At 28.0% G+C, this 26,292-nt stretch overlaps 1 protein-coding gene across 1 annotated transcript in view; it reads left to right on the top strand.

The window, feature by feature from the left end:
* LOC106621138 (uncharacterized) overlaps window positions 1–26,292 on the top strand; it is a 99,527-nt gene that overhangs the window by 49,219 nt on the left and 24,016 nt on the right. Inside the window, exon 3 of the mRNA XM_036362285.2 lies at window positions 14,433–14,810. Coding sequence (XP_036218178.2) covers window positions 14,433–14,810 — 378 coding nt within the window. The remainder of the gene's footprint in view (window positions 1–14,432; window positions 14,811–26,292) is intronic.

The raw sequence follows: 26,292 nt of genomic DNA, 5'->3' as shown, positions 1-26,292 counted from the left end.
AGAAATGGTATTTCCTTCTTCCATTGTTTAGCAAAAATATTTTGTTTTGAGGAAATGTGGGTGGGAGTATAGTTAAATTATGGGAAATTCAGTGGGAATAGCTAAATGCAAAATGAGCGCGAGAAAATGTTTGTATGAGAATGACTTAGGGAAAGTAAGCCATTTATATGCGAAGCTTTCACCTATGTCATCGCAAAGTAAGGTTAAATTAATTAAAAATGTTATTTAATTAAAAATATGCCTAAATAAAGCGATTAGTGGCATGTACATATATATACATACCTTCTATTGTTGCACAGATTTATTTATTCGTTAAAGCTATTTGATAATATTTTTAAACCTTTAGAGCTATGATACAATTTAAAAGCTTTAATTTTTTAAACGGCATACACAAATGACGAAAAAATTAAATAACTTCTAATTTTCTGTAGCTTTCATTACACGAAGAGAGCTTTAATTTAAAAATATGGCTAATGAAAAATCATATCTTGATTCTAGCTCCTAAAAATAAAAAATAAAAGCTGTGAAATATATTCAAGCCTCTGAAGCTTGTATTAAATGTAGAGAGCTTTTATTCAATTCTTTAAGTCTCTGAAGCTTTCATTAAATTGGGAGTGCTTTCATTCAATTCTAGTTAAAAACCATACCGTGTATCTAGCTCCAAAAAGTACAAAAAGTTCTGAAAAATCTTTAAGCCTTTGAAGCTTGCAATAAATGGAGAAAGTTTTTATTTAAAAAGTTATGGAAAGCTTTCATTAAATTGGGAGTGCTTTCATTCAAATCAAGTTAAAAACCATACCGTGTATCTAGCTCCAAAAAGTACAAAAAGTTCTGAAAAATCTTTAAGCTTTTGAAGCTTGCAATAAATGGAAAAAGTTTTTGTTTAAAAAGTTATGGAAAGTTCAAATACTTTCTAAGTTAATACCTCCTCAAAATTTTGAAGAACTAAAGGAGTTAGAAAAAACTTTAAATCTTTGAAGCTTTTCATATACGAGTTTAAATATACAACTCTAATAAATATTACTAAACAAAAATCTCTTACTAAATTTGGAAGAAAAATGCATATCTTTTTATACATGAAAACTAAAAAAAAGTATTTTACTACATTGAGAAAACATATTTTTCTTTATTATATAAGCGATTATATATACTTCAGGAAAACAGATAAAATTATACTTTCAAAATGCCTATTAGAGTTACTTATTACCATAATAAAATTGCACACAATTGAGTTTGCAAATAAATTCCAATGCACACGTGGCTTCATTATGAAAGCCAGTAAGCGGAACATTAACAAAAAAGGGTGAAACAAAATAAAAAACGAGAGAAAATTCTTATTTTGATATGCACTTGACAATGAGCAGCTACAAAGAGAGTTCAGTGCCCCGAAGTGAAGGCGAGACGTGTTGAAACTGCTTAAACAGTTGCAAATGAGCGAACAATATGCAAAAACAAAAACAATTAAAATGGTTTAATTATAAATATTAATTTCTTAAATATTTCATCATAATTTCACTGACGTTTATTGTCAATATCAAGCGACTCTGTCGTGTCAGCTGTAAATATGTGCACATAAGGGGCTTGTAAGGAAATGTCACCGCACAGTTGGTGTAAATTATAATTTTATGAGTTTCATGTGCCCGAAAAGCTTAAAACACTTGCAAAACCACGAATGATAAATATATTTATACATTGGAAAGATAAGGGCTATGTTATCGTAATTTACATTAACTTCGGTTTCCATGTGGATATTACGGTGTGGTTAAATTCAGTTTATTTTTGTAATTATTTTCATATAATTAATTGAAATTAATATTGAGGGATAATTATAATAATGAGATTTTAATATATATATACTTTTGCTCGTTCACGTGTTTTATAAAAAAACTGATTTAATGAAGGTTGATTCGTTTATTTTTATACATAGTTATTGTATTTATTATAATTGCCTTAATATACATATTACATTGGTTTTGTTAATATTTATTATAATAAAATTAAATATTAATTTATTATAGGTAGAGTTTTGTATTAGAGATAATTAAGTATATCGAAATGATTAATTTCATACGAAATAAAATATTAGTAATTTTTACTTGTGTAGGCAAAATAAAAAACAAGAATAATAATTAATACACAATAATTTCCAATTCGTATCCGAGGTATAAAAAAAGTTTATTAACTATCAAAGTGAAGTTTTATCAAAAAGATTTTTTTTTATAAAATATGTAAAAAATAATTATTTTTTTAAATTGTTTTTATTTTAAAAATTCACTAAAAATAAATATGTAATTTTAAATAATATTTTTTTTTAACGAGGATAATTTTTTTGTGTTGAACTTAAGCAATGATAAGGTGCAAAATTTATTTTAATAAAAATTACTTTTTAAATAATAAATAAATGTAAAAAGAATAATAAATAGTTGTTCTTTTTTTTAATACAGATCTAATAAACTTAATTTTTTCTTTACTGTTAAACCCAGAATGTATTATAAAATTTTTTTTAATAAATAATTATGTAGTTAAAATGCATATAAACAATGAAAAGTGGTAAAATTTATGTTAATAAAAAATATTTTTTAAATAAAAAAATATATTTAAAAAAATAAATAAATAATTAATTTTTTTTAACTTTTTTTTTCTTCTAACTGTAGAAGATGTTATAAAATATTTTAGCAAAATAATTATTATGAAGTTGAAATTAATATAAACAATAAACAATGCCAAAATTTTTAACTAGAATTTAGTAAACAATAATTTCTTTTAAAGTGTACAAAAATATTCTTCAACATAAATGTGTTTTACTCATTTTTTTAGTTGTTTAACAATTTTGAAAATTTTTTCAGTTTCAACACACAATACTATGCCTAGAATTTCATAGAAACACATAGAATGTATGCATATGTCTTAACCTAAGACTGTGTATATGTGTATGCACTTTTACCTTTCAACTCATTCTATACAAATTATACAAATCACTATTCATTTCTGTCGACAGTCCCAAACTATAAACACACAAGGAACATTGTTGTTGTTTTTTCTCTATATATTATATAAACGCACTACGAGTGTATACGCAGCACTATACACTTGATTAGTTTTGACATTTCGTCAAATTTACGAGACAAGCATATATACTAAGCAAATTAATTTGCTTAAAAATTTTAATGTGTGTAAATTAAAAACAAAAATAGTTATGTAGAAAAAAAAAATTAAACAAAGTTTTATTAAAAGCATAAGCCAAATAATATTTAAAAATTAATGTTACAAAAAATATTATAATAATATTACTAAAAATAATAAAAAATAGAAAAAACGTAGAAAAAATAAAAACAAAAAATAATAATAATATATAAAAATATTTTACAAGACATTGCACTCACCCTTTTAAATAAATCGCCGCATATCACCTGTACTATTATGTTACTCATACGCCGTGTGCGCCGAAAATGCAGGCAAGCAACTGTAACACTGCCGCCGCTGTTGATGCTAATAGCTTCATTAGTAATGACAGCTAGCTCATAGCGCACATTTCACAAATCACTGCACAACTGTATTTATATATGAATCTAAATTTCAAACACACACACACAGAAATATTTATCTTTTATTACATTTTATTTTCGCCTTTTTTTCTGTAAATGCATATATCGCTGTTTCCTTGTCGTTCTGCTTGAATGCCACTTTTATTTTGTATTCTATTTGCTGTTATAATTATATGCTGCTTCTCTTCTGACTAATTTTTCGTTGTTGTTGTAGCTTTTACATAGCTTGCAGACGTTTGTTTTGTTGACGTTGATATTTCGCTTTGAAATTGAAACTGAAAATGGAAAGTGAAAGGCGAAATGTGTTGAAACACATATATCTGAAAAGTGGGTTATTTTATAAATATTTCGTTGTGTTTATTTATGTGTTTGTTGTTTGACTAAAGTATATATATTCAAGTATACTATATGCATATGCGTTTGCCCCCTTTTTCATTGCGGTAATTCATATATAATTATTCATTGTTTTCGCCAATACAGTAAGCATAATCTGCTTTTTAGTTTATGTGGGGAAAAAATATTTTTAAAAAGACGAAAAGATAAATTTGGCAAACCTCGTGAGGGCAATTGCGTGTGTGGCGAGCGGAAAGCGTCACGTGCATGTCATTTACGTATATTTAGTAAACAATTAGTGAGGATTTAAAAATATTTATAAATAAATAGCAGAAGTATGACAATATTGTGAAAATATGAAACCTATTTCGTCGCGAAAAATATTTTATATTTTGAGCATTGTTTTGTGAAAGAAAACTAAAAATAGAATAATATTATGTATAAATAAGTAGTAAAAGTAGTAGTCTACATTTGGTGTCGTATTAGCGAAGTCGCACACCTACCTAAATAGGTTTTTGAGATTAATTATCCAGTGGTATGACTAGCTGCGTCTTCAGCTTCAACTAACCATTTCATATCTCACACTTTGAAACTGATTTTATATATATAAAGTTGAAGCAAATAAAATAAATGTCCAACATGGGCTACATTTAGTCTATTTTAAGCTAAGTCACATACCTAAAAGTGCGAAATAAAGTAATTTATCCTGTTTTAAGCTAAAAATTCATACTTTATAAAATGTTCTAAGTGTGTTCTGAAAATATTTGTAATCAAGGTATAGTCACTATTTAAAATTCAGAAATACATATATGTATGTTATAACTACTTGCAAAAAATTAAATTGTTGTTAACATATACTACTTTATTTTTAAGCGAAATTTGAAAGCATTATTTAGAAATATTGTACTTGTTCTTGTAAAAAATTTTAAAAATTTTGTTCACAACTACTTCAGCTATACTTTTCCTGTTTTTATTTCTATTTCAAAAAGTATATTTGAACATAAAAATATCTCAGCCTACATAATTTTTTATCACCTTAGAGTGACCTCGCGCTCAAAATTACTGACATAATTTGATGAAGAAAAAAAAAGAAATATGTGCCATCTATTTTTGTTTTGGTTAATGTTGTTTTCATCATCAAAGCATACATTTCAAGGTTTCCATTACATTAGACGAGAAACCATTATATTACATGTTACGCTACTTAATTTATAGCGCCCTATTATTTTGTTGCTTGCTTTTTTTTAAAGTAATTTATTGGCAAATTAGCAAATAGCTTGGAATTTTATATAAGTAAGAGAAATGCACTATGCTATGTAACGCTAAAAGCCTCCAGCCCAGCATCCGGCTGTCATATATCAAGTCAGCTTTTGTGTAAGCGATAAATGTGTATATAAAATACGATCGCATATTGTTTGCACATTTCTCATTTCGAATTGCGCGAATAGCACACACGAGAGGTAATTGAAAATTTCCAATGCAAATAATTTCGCCGAGTCCATATGAAGAGTTTTTAATTGCAAATAAATGTCGAGATTTGCATAAACAAGCTCGCTTCTGGCGTGGTTTTAATGAATATTTATTACGACGGGCTGTATATGCTTACTTCGCCGTCACTGTGAGTGTGGGAATTTGTAAACTGTGAGCATATTGTGAGCGTTTTTACTGTAATTTATAATAATAAAGTAAAGCATATCCTCCTTGGTGATTGCCGGTATTACCCGGAAAAAAAAGATTGTTGCGAGTTTTTCACAATAAATTCAGATTAAAAGAAAATAGAGGGATTTCACTTTTTTTATACATATGTATGTAGTCTGAAATATATACATATGTCTATTCACAGAATTAACAATTTTATGCTTGTATGAAATTAGAAAATAATTTTAATTGCAAGCAAATATTTCTATATACAAAGGGACTTGCACATAATTTTTACAAACTTACACCATGTATTCTAAGTTTTTTGTTACCTTGAGTTGTGGGTTTTGTTGTAAAATCAGATTTAAATATTTTCAGCTAAAGATATTAGACTTTTATTACGTAAAAGATTAGTCGCGTGAACTATATGAATATTAAAAGTAGTGCAAAAAGCTTCAGAAGCTAATTTATTTCTGAAAATAATTATAATATAAAAAATATTTTTTTTGATAGCATTGTATTATTTAGTTTCAATGAAAAATTAAATATAATAACATAGTTAAAAATATAAAATAAAAATATGGGGAAAAATATAAATTAAGAAAAAGTTTTTAAAAATAAAAAATATAATAAATATAAATGATGAAAAGACGTTAATATAAAATGACAGCAAAAAAAAAGGATTATAAATAAAAAAAATTACGATGTTATTTGTTTTTGTACAGAATCATTGCGAAAAACAAGTAAAAAAGTAAAACACAAAAAAAAATATTTAAATCACAATTAAAAAACATAAATGTTAATAAAATGTGAACGAAATAAAAAAGTAAAACTATTCAAAATAATTTTTTTTTTCAACTGTATACATTATTTTTATATAGCAGAATAATTATCAAAAAAATTAATTAATTAATTTAAAAATAAAATAAAATTAACTATTCACTCAATTTAAAATTAATATTAAATTAAAAAAAAAGAAACCTAAAATAAAATTGTATGTAAATTAAATTAATATAAAATTATTAAATTAAATTATAAAATAAAATAACTTTTCTAAAAACTATAACATTTTCATTAATATAAAAAAAAATCGTTCTATTCTATTTTTGTTGCAGAATAATTGCCAAAAATAAAGATAAAAAAGTAATTTGAGTTACTTTAAAAGTAAATAAAATATTAAAATAATAAACAATAAAACAAAGTACAAATTCCAAATACAATGAAATAAAACGCAATTTCTTAATTTGCTTTAGCCTTTTCAACATATACATTTCAAACATTATATGTAAAAATTATAAAAAAAAATATTAATTGATCACTTACAATTCACAACAAATGCATAATTGAACTATTTACAATGCTAGACTAATAGTAATCTTAAACAGTTTATTGTTGTGCGTTTCAATTATTTTTCCACTCAATTAATTTATGTGCCGTAATTGACACACACAGCCCTAAATTGGCGGCGCCTTCATAATTGCGTATGTGTGTGTGCTGGACTATTTTTCCGCCTAACATGGAATCACTTCCTACTTTTTCATATAAAAATACATACACATGCGTACATATATAAATTACATATCATATACACACACATATCGGCATATCATATCTAAGTACATGCATGTATGTATGTATGTATCTAGTCATGTAGTCATATACGCATTTAATAAATTTGTAAAAGGCAAATTCATTAAAATGATGTGAATGTCATCGGCTTCGGCGTTCGCCGCACCAGCGTCTACCACAACACGGTGACGCATGTTCCTACGCGCGCCTATTTGTTTATTGGCCGCAATCTGTATGCAAAAACAATCAATACGCCAGTGATAACGCTCTTTCAATAATTTCCAGTAAGGCGAGTATTGATTACGCAGTGCATAAAATTTTGCTGATTAAATTGCAAGCGCGCAAACACACACAGTCATTAACAAAAAAGTACGACTGAGGTATAAATAGGCTTGCATTGGCCAAACTGGTTTGAGGCAGTTCGCAGCGCGAGGGAGAGCAAATAAAAGTCGATACACGCCTACAAAATGACAAATCGCTATAAAAAGGAAAATAATAAAAAAACAATTGCCGTTAATGAAATGGTTATCAATGCAATGAGTCAATCGGTCGACATTGTGCTCAAATTGTCCGTAGTACTACTGTTATCAATACGTACGCGACTCGCGGAAGTTCAGATAAAATCGGTCAAAATATAAGTAAAAATCTACCAGGCCTCTTCTGTAGGAGAAATGTAAGCAATATTTGATCGGATCCATAACGAAATTTCGAACGAGAGTTGAAAAAATAAATAGTCGATACCGATGTGCGTTTCTATCAAGCATTTTGACGAGAAAAATTAAGAAAAATCGTTGTACAACAAAATTATAATATTTCCACTTTTATTACAATGTCAAATAAGCAATAGTTTCGATGCCACACAAATTTTAGCTCTCAATATAATAAAAAGTACAATAAGGAGATAAAAAGTTGTGGTAGATCGAAATCAAAAAAATATTTTATGCATTTTTTTTATAATTTAATATACTGTTTTTAAAAAATTGTCATAGTTAAAAATTGTATAAAAAATCTATTTATAAAAAAATAGTATCATTACTTTTTCTGAAATATTAAATAATTTTTCATTATAATTTGCACCATTGTTTGACAATATCGTTTTTATACTCTCGCAACCTGTTGCTACAGAGTATAATAGTTTTGTTCACCTAACGGTTGTTTGTATCACCTAAAACTAATCGAGTTAGATATAGGGTTATATATATATAAATGATCAGGATGAAGAGACGAGTTGAAATACGGGTGACTGTCTGTCCGTCCGTCCGTCCGTGCAAGCTCTAACTTGAGTAAAAATTGAGATATCTTTATGAAACTTGGTAGACATGTTTCTTGGTACCGTGAGACGGTTGGTATTGCAGATGGGCGTAATCGGACCACTGCCACGCCCACAAAACGCCATTAATAAAAAACAAATAACTTGCCATAACTAAGCTCCGCAATAAGATACAAGACTGTTATTTGGTACACAGGATCACATTAGGGAGGGGCATTTGCAGTTAAAACTTTTTTTTTTAAAGTGGGCGTGGTCCCGCCTCTAATAGGTTTAATGTGCATATCTCCTAAACCGCTAATGCTATAATAACAAAATTCACTAGAAGCAAATGTTTTTAGCACTTCTATTGACGGTGTGAAAATAGTTGAAATCGGGTGGCAACTCCGCCCACTCCCCATATAACGGTACTGTTAAAAACTACTAAAAGCGCGATAAATCAAGCACTAAACACGCCAGAGACATTAAATTTTATCTCTGAGATGGTATAAATTGGCTTTATAGGAACCGCGTTCAAAATTAGTCAGTGGGCGTGGCACAGCCCACTTTTAGGTGAAAACCCATATCTTGAGATCTGCTCAACCGATTTCTACCAAATTCGGTGCGTAACGTTCTTTTCATATTTCTATGTTATAGTGCGAAAATTGGCGAAATCGGACTAGAACCACACCTACTTCCCATATAATACCATTTCCAATTCCATCTGATTCTTTCACTTTCCATTATGCAAATCAGGCAACAATGACTGTATCGGGATAAAACTTTGCGTGAATAATGCGATTAAAGTATGCCACCTTGCAGCCAAAAATTGTCTAAATCGAACCAAAACTGTTCAAACCCCTAAATATGTGGACCCCAGTGCCTATAGTTGACCTTCTACCGAAAATATCAGCCAATCCACAAAGAAATCTCAAACGAGTATACCATTTGACTTTGCGAGAGTATAAAATCTTCGGTTACATCCGAACTTAGCCCTTCCTTACTTGTTGTTTTTGCTTTTAAGAAAAACTTTGTGTTTTTGAAAATCAAATTTAAAAATTAAAAAAAAAAATTTTTTTTTGAAATGCTCTAAGTGTTAGCGCTGATGAAAAAAAATTTAAAAAAAAATTAAAAAAAAAAAATATAATAACAAAATGTATGTAAAACAAAATATTAAAAAAATTTTCGTATTTTCGTTTTTCTTGGATTATAATTATTACTGACGTAATCGATTATCAGCACTGATTATACAACGTTAATCACTTTTTCTAAAAAAAAAAAATAATATCTTACTATCAAAGTTAAATATAAGTAATATAAAAATAATTGAAAAACTCAATTAAAAAAAAATTAATTTGAGTTAAGCTGAAAGCATAATTGTTGTACACATCCAACAGCTCTGATACAATTTTTTTTTTTTTAATAATGCAATAGAAAACTCTCTAGCTTTTTTGTGCTATAGAATTTCTACTTGGCTGGTACACCAAACGTAAAAAATTTCTATTTTGAATAAAAATCATAAAAAATTATTAAATATTTTTTGTTGATAGAAATTATTATTATAAATATTTTTTTTTTTTTGTATTAAGAGTTTAGCAAACTATATATTTTTTTTATTTTAATTATTTTTCGCATTTAATATAATTTTTCTTTAAAAATGTTTACTGGGCTAACCAAATAGCACTGTTTGATAAGCACCACTTCCATAAGCACTCCAATTGTGTTATTCATTTGTGGTAATCATAATATCAACACAAATATTAATGCGTGCTTAGTATGCTAAAGTCGACAGTAAACAAGGAAATGATATAAGAAAATCATAGCACACACAAGGCATACATCAGAATAAACAGAGAACATATGTACATGTTTGTATGTTTTGTATCTTATGTCATAATCTACACTCCTGACGTCAAAAAAGGTTGCTTTTTTAATTAGTTAGAAAAAAACATTTTTAACACTTTTAAGTTAACCAAAATTCGGTTATTACAATACAATTACAACTTAAATTTCTACGACGCAATATTTTGTTTATTTCCTATGGGAACTCAAAAAAGTAAGCGATATCACTAAGTTAAAACGCAGAAAAATTTTAATTTAATATAACACATAGCATACATTTACTCGCATGTAAATAATACACACATACATATGTACTTACCACATACATACAGGGTTCGTTCCAAAATAATCAGTAAAAAAGTAACAAAGTAAATTTATCTAGTGGCGCCATCTATATGTGCGTTATCTGCTATCCTTTATCGACTTCCAGTAAAAATTTCATGACATTTCATCTATTGGAGGTGAAGTTATTGCGTTTTAAGTGTCAGTATGTTTTTGTCATCGGTGCGAATCGGTGCGGTGACTGACTGACGACCAAAAATTGCTCAGAATTCAACATTCAAAGGACATCATTAAAGAGGCAAAAAAGACCCGAACTTCCTTTACAAGATTGTGACTGGTGACGAAACGTGGTGTTTTCAATATGATCCCGAAACGAAACGCCAGAGTGCTGAATGGAAGGCGCCGGACGAGCCGAAACCCGAATATCGCGGAGATGGAAGTTGGTGTTTGTTGCACGATAATACCAAAAATCACATTTTAACAATCAACCACTCCCCGTATTCACCTGATATGGCACCGTGCGACTTCTACCTTTTCGCAAAAATGCATTTGCCGATGAAAGGAAAACGTTATTTACCGGCATACTGGCGGCCGTACCGGACAACGAGCTAAAACACTCGTTCGACATGCTTTCGGACCGTGCACAAAGCTGTATTAAAGCAGAAGGAGACTATTTCGAATAAAATTAATTGATTTTGCCGATAAAACTATTTGTTCTGTCTTTTTTTTTTTAAATCCTGTTTAGTGTGCAAGCACCACGAGCAGGTCTGTAGAGCTTCCTGCAAATGTTGCTTGGATACATAACCACGAATTCGCGGTCATAAATTCATAAAAATCATATTATTGTTCCCAACCGCCTTTGGTTATGGTGGCAGATTACAATAATACACACAACAAATACAAGCAAAAAAAAACATTTGTCGAATAATAAAAGCGCTAAGTATATAATAACTTATTTTACTACGAGTTTATCTTATCGTGCCAGTTGATAAGAGGAAAGCATGAAAGGCGCGCTGTGCAGGTGTGCGTTTTGTTGTTTTCCATGTTTATATTTGCGCACATTTTTGATTTATTATCGAGCGACTTTAGTCACCTCCCATATGTTGACTGCTGCGCGCCTATTACACACACTGAAAAACTTATCGACTAAAATTTGACCATAAACTTACCTTGGAACTTAGTACCTAAAAAGGTACAGTGTTTAAAAATGTTTAGGTTTTCAGGCAGTAGCTTGTGATGAGAGATAAATAAACAATCAGCCGATATTACTTTCTATTTTTGGTATAAGGAGTAAATATGTAGTTTGATGGTATAAAGGGTGATTTTTTCAGTAACTAAAAATGCAAAAAAAATATTTATGTAAATTAAAAAATATTAAAAAAGGACTCGGCATATATTTATTATATTCATCTTCTCAGTTATTATTCCACTTCTCACAAAGTTTTTTTTTTCGTAATATTAAATAATTCAGATTAATATTTTACTTTGCAGTAGTTGTCAAAGAATATTACTTATTTTTTTTAGTAATAAATAAAAGCAACGAAGTATTCGCATACAAAGTTTCGCCCATATTTTTCACTTTTTGAGTTGAATGAAGTAGAAATGCTGCCAAAATATATTTAAAAATATTTTTTCAAGAATTTTTATGTTATTGTTTTTGGAAAAAAAATCTGTATTTCGATAAAAAAAGGTTTAAAGGATTTTATTTTAAATTAAATAGCAATTAATTCAGTATGTGAAGTATAAAAATAAAAATCATTGCCTACATCTTGGCGCATGCCATATGATATATATAAAAAATCATACATTTTATTAAAAAACAATTTTTATAATTTTATTTTCTGCAAAATTTATTATTTCTCATAATAAATACAATTTTTAGAGCAACTCATAAAATTTCATAAGAATAGATACAGTATATAAATACAAAAATAATATTGCCTACATATTGGCGCATCGCCAAAATATGAAAAGAAGTAGTATAAGCCAAGCTTAACAATAAATAAAAATTTAAAATTTGTTGGGAAAGCCAATTTTATTTCTCAAAGTAAAATGTTCCTAAATTGCACCCTGTATGCCATAATTCATACCTAAAATTAAATTTAAGTAGTTCAAAAACGTGTTGTTTGTACAAAGCGCGTGAGTGGCAGCCGAAAAAATTTATAAAAATTCAATTGGCAACAAGAAAGTTATTGCGAAATTCTGTATTGATAAGAAATTAAGTTTCAAAAATAACCGCTCTAAACTAAAGAGTAATGGACTTTAGACAAGTAGATAACATTGAGGAAAAAAATAAATTAATTATTTGAAATGATATCGACAACTGACAACTATTGAGTAACAGGGATTTTTTGAACTTATAGTGGTAAAATAATGGATCTATAAACAAATTCCTTGTACTTCCAAAATTTAACTTAAATATTTATTTTTTCAAAAATGCACAGTGATATTCACATCCAAATAAAATGAACAAATATAAAACAAATTTCTCAATAACTTAGATAAACACTGAAATACCAAATAAATTTATGCAAAATATTTAGAATCAATATCAGGGACATTTTTCATAGTCATTAAAGAAATTAAAAAGTCTTGTTTACCAAATTTCAAAATATGCAGAATATATGAATATAAAGTAGACAATAAATTAAGAGCTTCCATAAAGCAGTACCAGAAATTTACTTAAAAAAAAAAAAACTAAACTAAATTAATTTAGCTGTAGTGGACATGACATGAGAAATATTGCGTTAATTTCAATGTGGTGAAGTGAAAACATTGTAAGCGCCGGCGCTAATATATAATTGTCAACACATATGCCAAATTAATGGGTAATTAAATAAAATATATTAGCAAAAAAGCTTAAGTTCGTTTTTAGTGAAAGTGTTAAAAGTTCAATACGTTTAAGAATTATTTAGGTTAAACTGAGTAAAATAAATTAATTGTAAATGAGATGAAAAATCTTTAGCCAGCATCATTTATATATTTATTCACAATTTGTTTTGAAATATTGGCAAATATTTTAACCCTAATTTTGAGTTTGAACTTGTGGAACACAAATTAAGTCATAAACTGTAGCAGAATCACCGGCGAGTAATATTTCTGAACGAAAAGTGGAAATGTTTTTTTAAATTAACGAGCTCAGAGTTTCTAGGATATATTTGGCAAAAATTTAGCTAAATATTAAACTTAAAACGCAAAAGAAATTCAGTATTTGTTGAAAATATTGCGAAAATATTTAAAATTGCCAAACCACGTTGCAAGCATAAAAAGTATGCAGTATCATTCGAAAAAAGTCGAAGCCATTGCACTCAGTTAATTGAGCCATAAATCGTTTTACCGCAGTAAAATTCCGTTGCAATTGTAAACGATTCAATGAAGTAATAAAATAATTTCGATACAATTAGATTAACCGAGACGAATATACTCAAATATTTGGGGAGTAAAAAAATTTTAAATTAATAAAAATTCACCAGTAGAGTTATAGGTAAACAAAAAATTGTACATGTATGTATTTATGTTTGTATATGCCAGAAAATGTTTAGTCATAAAAAAATTATAAAATTACTCGTTCTAAACTTGTTGCAATACAATGCGAACTTGTTATGCTGCCAGCTATACGAAATAGCAGCGCAAACCGTTAGCTATGCAATATTAACATTTTTTGTCAGCAACAACAATAATTTTCATTATTTTAAATTTAAAATATATTTTCCATTTCCCTTTTTTTGCATTTTTACCGGTCCCATTTTTTTTATATTTTTTTATGCTGCTTTGCATTTTTCTATTCTAAATATCACCGTTAGAATTAGCAAACAATGCCGCAATAAAACACAGCACCCGCAGCAAAAAACAAAAGCAGAACAATTTTTTAGTTTTGTACTATTTTAGTTTGTTGTTGTTTCTATGTTCATTCATAGTTTCATTTACCAACCAAATGCTAATTCGAGTTCTCGCTTTTTTGCCTTCGCTCTTTGCAGATGACACTGTGCAACGTAACGGTAGCAGAGTTGGTCAACAAATACGTAACCCTAGATATTATCAACAACAACAACAACAACAGCAACAAAATGGTAGCAATACACAATTAAATGCGAAAACTGATTCATCCGATTCGGGTATTTCTACAAATGGACGTCATCAGCAACATCATCATCATCATTCGCATCGTCAACAGCCACAGCAACATAATCAGAAACAGCGTAAAACGCGTTTGAGCAGTAAACGACAAGATAATAACGCAACAACAATAACAGCAACAACACAAAAACGTACAACCGAATATACGGTTGATGATTGGTTGGGTCGTGAAATGGTTTACTGTTACGATCATCGGTATATATCTTCATGCGCCGAAGGTGAGTACAAAAAACATAAAATTATTTTTAGAGAGAATATATTATATATTTATGGTTAGTATTGTACTAGTTTGAAGTTAACTCAATAGATTCAATAGAGGAGAGTCTAAGGATTTTTGATTGTAGAGTAATGAGTTAGTTTGGTGGAGTAACGATGGTAAATTATACTGATGCAAAGTTTACTGTAAACTGTGTAAAAAAATATTTACACAAAATATTTATCCCTCAAATATTCGACACAATTTTCTTTTACTCAAAAACGTTTCACTCAATTTTTTTTTTTCATTCGAGTTATTTTCACATATTTTTCGACAGTTAGAAAAGAAGTGTTTAGACATAAAGTCGCTTACTTTAACGTACTCTTACAGCAATTGAGAAGAATGAAGAATTATTTTGTCACTATGATTGAGCCAAATTTTGATAGTGAAAGGTGCTAGCAAATATATCCAAAATAAATGTGTAACATGTATGCAGATACAAAAAAAGTACTCAAGATTTTTCGCTCAATATTTCACTGAAATTTTTTACACTCAAAATTTCACAATTTTTTTTTTACTTGCATTTTTAACCCACTTTTCGCTCGATTAAGACAAAATGCACATAAGGAACTACATTGAAATTTTTTTTCTTAAAATATCATATCAATTTAATAATTTTAAATATATTGTCGTTTTCCAAAAATAAAAATAAATGAAATACCTATTTTAATTGATTCATATGTAAACATATATACATACACATATATTCAAACGTTAAGGCAACAATTGTGCGGTAATTTGTTTGTTGCAATAAACACCAAGTGTGAAACGAAAAGCAGCATTCCAGTGAGTTTATATTTAGAAAAAGTCTCATAGCGCAACATGCCTAATGGAAAAAAGATTGGTTTCTTTTATTACATTAAATTGCAAAAGTGTGAGTCAAAAAAAAAAAAAAACTTTGAAAAAATAATAAACAAATAAGGTCTACAATAACAAAAGTTATCCATACAATTTTATCTAAAAGGAAATTCGCTTGATGCTGCAGTCATTTTAAACAGCAACAATAGTTCGCTTTTCCAAATTTTCTTATACAGCTACCCATTTGCAGATTTTATAGCCTTCTGTACTGCTTCAAAATTAAGTCATGACCTGGAATTTAAATTAAAACGCTTTCAGCGGCAATGCCATTAAAGGCGAAGCAAGATCTTTTTCCAAAATCAAAAAGGAAATCTGAAAATTCTAGCGCCTGCGGAAATAAGTGTGTGATTATGTGAAAATATTTGAAAATCACTTTAGCAGCCAACTAAGTGCGCATATTTGTATAAAAGCAAAATATTGTTAATTTCGAAATGTTATAAAATTATAAAAAAAAACATGTGGGAAAACGATTAAACGTTGAAAAGAAAATGCTTATAGACAACTAAAAGCACATGCATACGCCTTTAAGTCCATTGAAGCAAAATATTCCACATACGCCGTGACACACACTTCGTCTCAACAATAAGGCAAGACGCATTTATACCAGAAAATACAAGAAAAACGAAAACTAAATCTGACTGACTCATTTATAGCTAACAGACGTTTTCATTTGAATTGTTATTGAAATAGTTTGCATAAAATATACAACTTTTTTTATTTATTTTTAATTGAATTTAAAGGCTTGAACTGTGTGTGTTCACACATATTATAGAAATCTACATACAAGCTTGCACATATTGCTGGCATACCTCTGCCCTGCCTGTAAGTGTACATACCCTAAACATGCATCACAACTCACTAGATTAGCTATAATTTAATTGCTCAATTATGTTAATGCCGTGTGTGCATTTAGCCATGGCCAAAACAAGGAAGTGTTAGCTTCACACTTCATTTTTCGTGCAAAAGCTGATTTCCAGTTTTTTGCATCTTCACAACTGGCTGCCAGTTTTCACTCTCATCAGATGTTTTTTTTTATATTTTCACTTTTTTCTTTGAATTATAGTTTTTATTTTCAAGTATGTAGTTTTATGGGAGGAGCTTCAGCATGGCTGGCTGGCTGGTGGTAGTCTTTCACCATTTAATTGAAATTATAATTTTTTCGTTATATTTTTTTTGTAATTTTAAAAGTTTCGCTGCCAATTTCAAAAGTTTCTCTGGCAATTTCAACTTTTTTTTTCACTGAAACTTATTGCCTGCGCATTTGGCGTGAGTTCAGCGTACTTGTGTACGTGGGAAACTCGTTTGGCCGCTCGCACACATGCGCTGAAATAGTTAGCAAACTCGAGTAGCTAGTTTGAAGTGGGTTAAATTTATTTTAAATTGAGTTATAATTAATTCCAAATTCATACCAAAACATATAGCTGATAAAAATGCTAATAAGGAAGCTGGAATTAATTACAGTTTTTCGCTTAATTTTTTGTTTAAGTTTTTCGTGATTAATTTAATTGTATTTGTTTAAAGTTTTATCTTTGTGTATCTGACAATATAATTCTGTGTGGCTTTTGATGAGTTAATAGTATGAAGCAGTTCTTTCCAGATCTATGTTTTCGACGAATGAAATGTAAAATTTGTTTATTAACAAAAAAAAACAAAAAACCTCGTAAATTTTTACATCATTGTATAATATATTGATCTAATATTTTGCAAAAAAATTATAATTTTTAAATAATAATTTATATATATTAGATATGTATATTAGACTGATTACAAAAAAAAAAATTTTTTTTTCGAAATCCTCACGTAAAAACTTTCGTGGAGATGTAAAAAGACGCCTGGGAAAATAGGAGCCCTTAATATTAATATTAAGAGGTCGCCCATCGCAGATTTCTATTTCTTATTTAAATAGCACGGAAAAAATGTTTCTTTAATTTTGGAATTTTGCAACTCTGAACCGGTTTAACGGATTGTTGAACCAAATTACGTTTTCATAGGAAATTTGACGCTCTTCAAAAAAAAAGTCTTTAGAAATTTTTTTATCGAATTCAAACTTAAAATTACAAAAAAAATCACATGTTTTTTTTACAAATTTTTTTTTTTTTTTATATTTACTAAAACCTCATTTTATAGCAAAAAAAATATAACTGGTAAATAAAAAATAGCAAATGCTAAAACAAATAAAACGAAGTAAAGAAAATATTAAAAAATAATATAAATATTTATTAAAATAACTTAGACTTTTTCTATAAATCAAAATATAAACAAATATTATTTTTATAAAAACTTTAGAAATTTTTCAAACTAGAAATTCATGTTTATTGCTAAAAAATTTATTTATGTTAAATAAAAAAAAAATAATTTTTTTTTTCAAAAAAATTCCATTGGAAGTTTTTAAAATCTTCCAACCCGCAAAAGCAGTGTGCGTCACCACAACTAAAAAAACTTATCAGCTCTGATTATTTGCCACCAACTACAAGCCCATAAACCGCAAACATTTAGAAAATTATTTTGCATTTCAAAAATCACTAAGCGTGAGATATGCACGTCTAGTCACCCGAAACCGGAATGGGTTGGTGGTCCGGTTATGCGCATCATTTAGCAGTCAATTGCAGCGTCAGCAACATATTTTGACATTTGACTCTGGTAACTGCAGACAGGGCGTGACTGTTCAGCTTACGCTTGCGCACTTTTATTTATTTTAACAATAACAATAATATATTGCTTGGATACAATAAATTGCTTAGATGTTGTGTTTGATTTTATATAAATAAATATATGATCGTCTTCCGTGCGAAGTCAACTCATAACTGAATTTCCAGCGAAACTTTTTATCTTTACAAGACGTGCATATCACTCTCAGATACTACACTTTGCATTTTTAAAATACTTAGTAAGAGCCTTTTGTTAAAATAGACTCACTACTAGCACTGCTGTCACTACCATATTTACCGACTTCGTCATACGCCAAATGAGTATTGGTAGCTTCAACATGATTTCTTGTTTGTTGTTGTTGTTTGCATACTTTTATTTCAATTTCAAGTGGCCATATAAACTGTGGTTTGCACAAACTGTTTATATATATATGATCGTGCTGTTCTAGGATGACTAATAATTAATATTTCTTGCCTGTGCAAAAATCAATAATAAAGAAAAAACAAAAACAAATACTAAAAACGGAAAACAAAAAATAATACTAAAAATTAACACGAAAGTAAACAAATTGTACACAAGAATTGTAAAAATATGACATTCGTAAGCACCTTTGTTTTTAACCAAATTAAGTAATTTACGTTTGGTGACTCACGCGATTCCCAGAGCCGGTTGCTTGATGAGTTAATATTGGCAAACCTTTTTATATCTTTTTATTTGTTAAATTTTGTGCGCACTTTTGGCAACTGTTTGGTTAATTATTGTTTAAAACTAAGTTTTAAATAAAAAAAATATATATAAAAATAATAATTTTACTATGCTTAATTTGTGGCTAAATATTTTTGAAAATTAAGTTTTCAATAAAAAAATATATATAAAAATAATAATTTTACCTATCTAATTAATTTATAAATGGGTAAGAATTTTTAATTATTTTTATTTTTGTTTTTAATGAGAATAGCAATATTGTTTTATAAAAATATTTATCAATATTTCTAATTTACTACCAGTTTCTTCATATATTATATTATACTTTGAAAGTTTTATTTTGTGATCGTGAATTCTTGATTTTCAACGCTATTTCATATAGACAATTTTGTGATTGTGAATTATTGAACAACACGCTTTCATAAAGACTTTCGGAGCTTAATAACATATATACATATACTAGTTATGTATAAAATCTGACCGCAAGTGAGATGTGCCACGCCCAATTTTTGGTAAAAAGTCTATTTTTTTCATGAAATTAGGAAATCTTATAAAAATCAACAGCTTTTACTAACATAGGCGTTAATCCTCATAACAGCGCTGTTCATTACGTCTCGAATTAGAACGCTCTGTTGTTGTTAACGAATATGGATTACAGCCTACAGCACAAGTTTTATACATAAATATGTATTTATATTTAAAATCCATATACTTTTTGCTGCCTATCACAATATTTTCTAATTTGTTCCATTTTCGTACGCAAATATTAGTAGTAATAATATAGTACAATATAAGTAAATAATTACGTGAATTCGTCAGACCACTTTAAATATTTTGTTTACTAAAAAGCCATGACATACAAACTGACATATGTATATATAAACTGTATTTGTATATAAATTTTGTCTGCGCATTTTTTTTGTGTTGTCATTTTGCGTTGCAATTTTAAAATTGTATTTGCTCGTTTTTCAAAATATTCAAGTGATAAGAATTTCGTTCGTAGAAGCTGACAAATTGATTTTTGAAAAACATTAGCGGGATTTGCAATTATAAATTAGTGGATGTTTTAGTTTACATATAGATTTTTTAAGTTTTTAGGTTAGATAGAATTAAAAACAAAAAGAAAATTTATAATTTTTTTGTTACTTCACAAATTTTATTTTGCCTTTAATGTTGGAATATTCCATAATACATCAAGCAAATACACTACTTTATTGTATCATACGACATCTCTAAGATTCTCAAGTTTATTTTCTTTTTGCTTTGGTATTGCGCGCTTTAAATTCTTGTCAGTATGTGTGTTTAAAATTGTGAATTGTTTAAAAGACGATAAGCGAAGTATATAACTAAATTATTTGCATTATTTAAGACACTTCAGTTTCTTTACACTTGTATTACGAAAGTCAATATTGATTTTTGGCTTAGTTTGTTTAGTTGTCATGAGAAATTAGTAACTAGCTGAAAGCTTTTTCCAAGTGATTAGTGCACAACACTAGAAAACTGGGTCAAGCTGCGAAAAATGTGTAATTTTAAGGTAGAAATATGTTTTAAAAATATTGGGTTTTAATGATAAAAAATTTAATTAGTTAAAAAAAAACTAAATAAAATTGGAAAAATATAAATGAAATTTAAAAAATATAAAAAAAACTCTATAACATTAGATTAAATATAAAAAAAGCAAAACAAAATATATATTTAAAAAAAAACAATCCTTAATTTTTTCTTACTAGAAAAATCTTTATTTTTACAAGTTTTCACACGACACAATTAAAAAATTTTGACTATAAAAATTTGAGATAAAAAATGTAAAAAATCGTCAAGGAAAATTATTTTCTTTTCACTAACATTTATTGAAAATAATACAGTTAATGGAAATTTTAAATCAACAAAATTCCAAAAAAATTTTAAATTAGAATTATAAAGTTAAAGAGAGTAAAATATTGTATAAGCGATTTTAAGTGAATTTAATTCTATTTATAATTTTATTTTAACATAAAATACAATTTTTATAAAATGTATTTATTTTAAATAATTAATTACAGTATAAATATTAAAAAATATATAAATATTAAAGGCAAATAATTTTTAAATGAAAAACGGCTTATTATTCTATAAATAAGAAAAAAATTGTAAAAGTTATAATAATTTTTTTTAATAAATATTTTTGACAATTTTTATTTTTTATATGAATGAAACCCAAATACCAAGTTGACAGCTCTATACTATACTCAACATATATAAAATGTGCTCAAAAATAAATCAACTTATAACAGTAATAAATTTTAACCATATATAACGAATTAACGGATTTTAAAAATTTTTTATAAATATATATATATATTAAATTATTATTTTTTGACAACGGTGCAACTTTTGCAGTGGGAATTTCTTTAATCGTTCTGCTGTGTCTCACATAGTTACATATATGCTTATATGTACATAATACAATGTACATATGTAAGTATATATCTATCTGCGTATCTATGTTAACACAAAATCTGCTCATCCGGTGGCTATAGGTGCGCACGCATTCAGGCAGTGAGTGCAATTTGTTATGACTTCATTCTATTTTGCTTTTATACTTGCCCTAAACTGTATGTTTGCTTGTGTTGGTGCTCGTGTTGTTTTTTAAACAGAGATTTCCTGCAATTTTTCCATTTATTGCCGCACACGACCGCCCATGCAAATAGCTTTCAAGCAATAAAAAACACAAGCGATGGAGATGCGTTCACGCGCGCGTATGTTTGTATGTGTCTTGCAAATATTTAAACTGTAAATCTCTGAAAATGTACATTTATGAACCCTGTAGGAAAACAAAAGCTAATTAGACTTTTTACTACACTAATAATAGAAACAAATAATTTTTAGTTCAATTCAAACTTTCGTGAAAAAAAATGTGATAAGAAAAATTGTTGTAAAAAATATATTTAAGCTTTATCAATGATTGTAAATTTCTATTCATCGAGTCATTAGTATTTGATTTTTTTCAATATTATTATTATTGTTTTTTGCAAATATTTTTTTCTGTGTTCTACAGGGCATCCATAAATTGCACACACTCACCCACATTCGTTAGTGACAGCATTTGCCGGCCGGCCGGCTGTCAATGGTTATGCACACATGCAAATGTGTAGACCAGCCAGCCAGTCATTGCAATATTTATAGTCTAAATATACCATGCAATAAAAATAACAACAACAAACAACCATAGATACTGTACAACATATCCAAATAAACACACATTCATACACATATACATGTACACTTATATGCAGCTAAGTAAATCATTACTTTTTTCTACTTCTATTATTGCACTTTATCTTCGTCTGTATCTGTCCGACTGTCTGTCTGCCCGTTCGCTTGCAAGTCTGTCTATTTTTAACACAATTTTTCTGTAATTTTGCAAGTCGTTGACTTCGAATTTCCTTTAGTTGCCTCTAACGGCGACTACTTCGACTTCTTTAACGTCCGCTGCTGCATTATCATTGGGGTCACGTGGGCTCTAACCCCCATTTAAGTATTTGTTAGGCTCATAAAAACGATGTTAGCAGCTTAACTTTATGGTAGACGCTGAGGTCGTACAATGAACACCGAGCGGCGGCCTACAAGCGGTTTTCAAGATACGTTTTGCAGCTCATTTGCACTTTTTTACAGTTGGTTTGATATGTTCTTGCCTTTTTTCATATATATTTTTTTTCTTGTATTTCGAAAAATCTCGTTTCAATATATAACCTCAAAAATTAGGTGATTAAAATATATATATATATATATAATAGTTTCCTAAGTGTAACAAAAAAAAAAAACGAAACACTTTTTTTGCGTATTTTTTTTTAATTTGGTGAATTATTGTTAATCTCAAAAGTTCATGAAAATTTTTTTAAACTCTAAAATTTCGAAAGATTATTTCAAATGAAAAAACACAGAAATAAAAAAAATATTTAAATCTCTTTTTTTTTTTGATTTTTAATTGGCTTCAATTTGGAACCAAATATATTATAATTTTTTCTTTTGAAAAATTTCGCTTATTTATAACCTCAAAAATCACGTAGTTTTTTAAAAAAAATTTTAAAACCAAATGTTAAATACCAAAACAGTAAATTTATTTCAAATAGTTAAATCAAAATATTATCATTTCCGTTTTCTTGTTTATATTTTTCGAAATTATTTCAAGTATCATTAACAATTTAATAACTGGAATTAGCCAATTGAGCCTATAATTTATTATCAAATAAATTTACCTCAAAGCATTCACCTTTATTGTTGTTCAATGTTTATACGACTTGAGTAATAAATGAAAAGAAAACAAAATAAAATAATATAAAATAAAATCGAACTCCAAAAATCAATGCCCCTTGTTTTTATGACTCATAACCACAAGACCGATAAATACACAAGGCCTGGCATTTATATGTTTTGATACTTGCTTTGAAGTGGCAATAGTAATTAATCAGGAGAAATCGCATAAAAATTGCGGTAATTTATGTATGAAAAGCCGCGTCATTTGTTGATTGCCATTGGTATTCCTTTTAATTTTCAATTGAATAAGTGACCATTGAACAAAAATAGGGATTTCAATATTTTTTTCTAGAGATGCTTTTTTAAATTTTATTTACTTAGGTAATAAAAAGCTGAAAAGAAAATCTTCAATCCCAGGTCAAATGATGAGATATATATACATCGGCGCCTAGTTGTAGGCAATTCTTCTTGTGCTAACAGCTTTCTAAGTATTATCTTATTAAATTTTATTGCCTGTTACTTGTTAATTTAATCATAAAACAGAAAAATAAATATAGAAATGATACACAAATCATAATATGTTGCTCATATTCAGAATTATGGTGATATGATTAGAAAAATAATAAAAAGTAATAGCCATAAATTTAATATTAATAAATCTGTAAATAAATTATTAATGTTGTTCGCTAAAAATAAAAAACTCTAAAAGGAATAAAAAAATGTGCAGAATTTTTAAGATAGCAACACTTTTTAATAATATAATTAGTTTTCGTCGTCGAAGATCATGATTTTCATCTTTTCATATTTTTCAAATTTTTAAACGAACTTATTAGCCATTTGACCTTTATTTTCATGAAAATATGTTTACAAAAAATATTTGAAATTTTTCTGTTTTTATTCAGTTATTTAATTATTTTCAATAATAAGGTCAACCGTTTATCAAGGCAAAGTAATATTCAAAAAACATTTCCTACTTTCGGAGGGCAGGGATCGAGACTATCAATAATTGATCACTAGCAATTAAAATCTGAATAAATTAAATAAATGTTACGAGCAGCACTAAAAATATTTAAAAAAAAAATTATTTAATTATATGTATTTAAGTCATATCTTTACCTAAGACCCAAAGAAATTTGATAAGCCGTCAGTTCCGTCACATATTCATGGAAAAAATTGCAAAAAAATCAGAAATTCGCGACTAAAAATTTGCATTTTGATATGCTCATTAGATAATTAAGACAAGTAATAATGAAAGAAGAAACTAAAATCAAACCAAAGGAGCATTTATAATTATATCAAATTTATATTGCCTTTCCGTACCGCAATATTAGCAGCAGATTATATAGTAAGATGCCCAAGAATAGGTATATAATGCCAAAATTTTTATATTAAATATAAATATACAAGTACATATAATGTACTTAAAACAACCTCTTTAAATCATAAATATCATGAAACCTTCATGGATGTATAAATGAAAATGCGGAGTAGCAGTGCATGAACGCAAAATTTATAACTACTCATCATTTAAATGAACTGCTTTGCTGAGGAAGACGTCGTACAAGCTTAACTCTGTACTCGTGCAAAACTTTTTTCCTCCATATATTCTTGGAAGTTATAAATACACGCCATTAAATGTGACACTTGACAGCGTTTGTGGTTTGCGCTTTTCTGATTCCACTTTGTGCTGTTTTAAATTTGTTTATTTTTAAATTTTTTTTATATTTTTTAAATTTTTTTTTATATTTTTTATATTTTTTAAATTTTTACACAATTTTTGTGATTAATTTTTTTAAATTTTGTTTCACTATTGCTTTTTATTGTGCAAAGCCGCTTTAAGCGTGTCACAAGCGCTAGCTTACTCTAGTGCGCGCAATTAGTGCGCGAAATACAAGCACACATGTGTATATAAAATTCGTAATTATAAATGTTTATGACGCGCTTTTCAGCTTTTATTGAGTAATGGCAAATTTATTTCTAAATATATTCTTAAGTGTGCAACTTTTGGTGAGTTTTGTCAACTTCACACGCTTGTGCGTCTGTCAATTCTCCGAAAGTGTTACTCAAGTTGCTGTGAGCTAGCTATTAAGATGAGTGCATATAATAAATCGTGCGCTAATTTTAAACAGCTAATGATATGGCAAAGTTTATAAGAGATCTTCAAGTGTGGGAATTCTCTACGACCAGTTGGCGCACCAATATCATGGGTAATACCCAGCTTTGTGTGAAGCACTGTCTCAAATGCTTAGAACGATACAAGTTGAGAGCCTCATATTGTAGTTTACTCCTTTTTTTAATGTTAGTTCGTAAAATTTTTTGCCCTTTTTCTCACACGCACAACTGTTTTGACTTTTAAATAATGAGTTTAAGAAAGAAACAAATATACAAAAATGTCAGCACATTTCATTGACCAAATGTTCAATTACGCACTTAAACTTTTGGCGGCTGAAATGCGCACTCATTTTTAACTCTAATTAAATGGTTTACTACAGTTGGCAAATATGTTGCGCATACGCCACGTACGCCAAGCAGAGCGTAGTTAACAGTGTTTGCATTGCTGAAAATTTAACTTTTATTTGAGATGAAAATAAATGATTTAAATAGCATGCAAATGCTTAAAGGAATTTAGTTGTAAATAAAATATTAGTAAATACTTATGTGTACATGTTTAAAAAACAAAAACTTAATAATAAATAAAATACAATAGTTTAAAATATAAATATATATATATTATAAATATTCCAGAAATTTGCAAAAAATCTATAAATAAAGTATTTTTAGCATTTTAGTTAGCCAAACTGCATGTTTTTATGTTTAAAAGCAAAAAAAAAAAAATTATTATTTTATATCAACATTGCACTTATGGCACACCATCATCCAAAAATTCAGCAATATAATTTTTGGATAGCTCTAAATTATAATATCTAAAAATATATAAAAATATTTCTTTTAATTGGATTTTCTATTAAATCTGTAAAAAAATTAATTAACTCAAG

This window comes from Bactrocera oleae, chromosome 5, assembly GCF_042242935.1.
Source record: "Bactrocera oleae isolate idBacOlea1 chromosome 5, idBacOlea1, whole genome shotgun sequence".
Classification (NCBI taxonomy): Eukaryota; Metazoa; Arthropoda; class Insecta; order Diptera; family Tephritidae; genus Bactrocera; species Bactrocera oleae.
The sequence above is the reverse complement of the archived record's forward strand: the minus strand, read 5'-3'. Positions and strand labels throughout refer to the sequence as shown.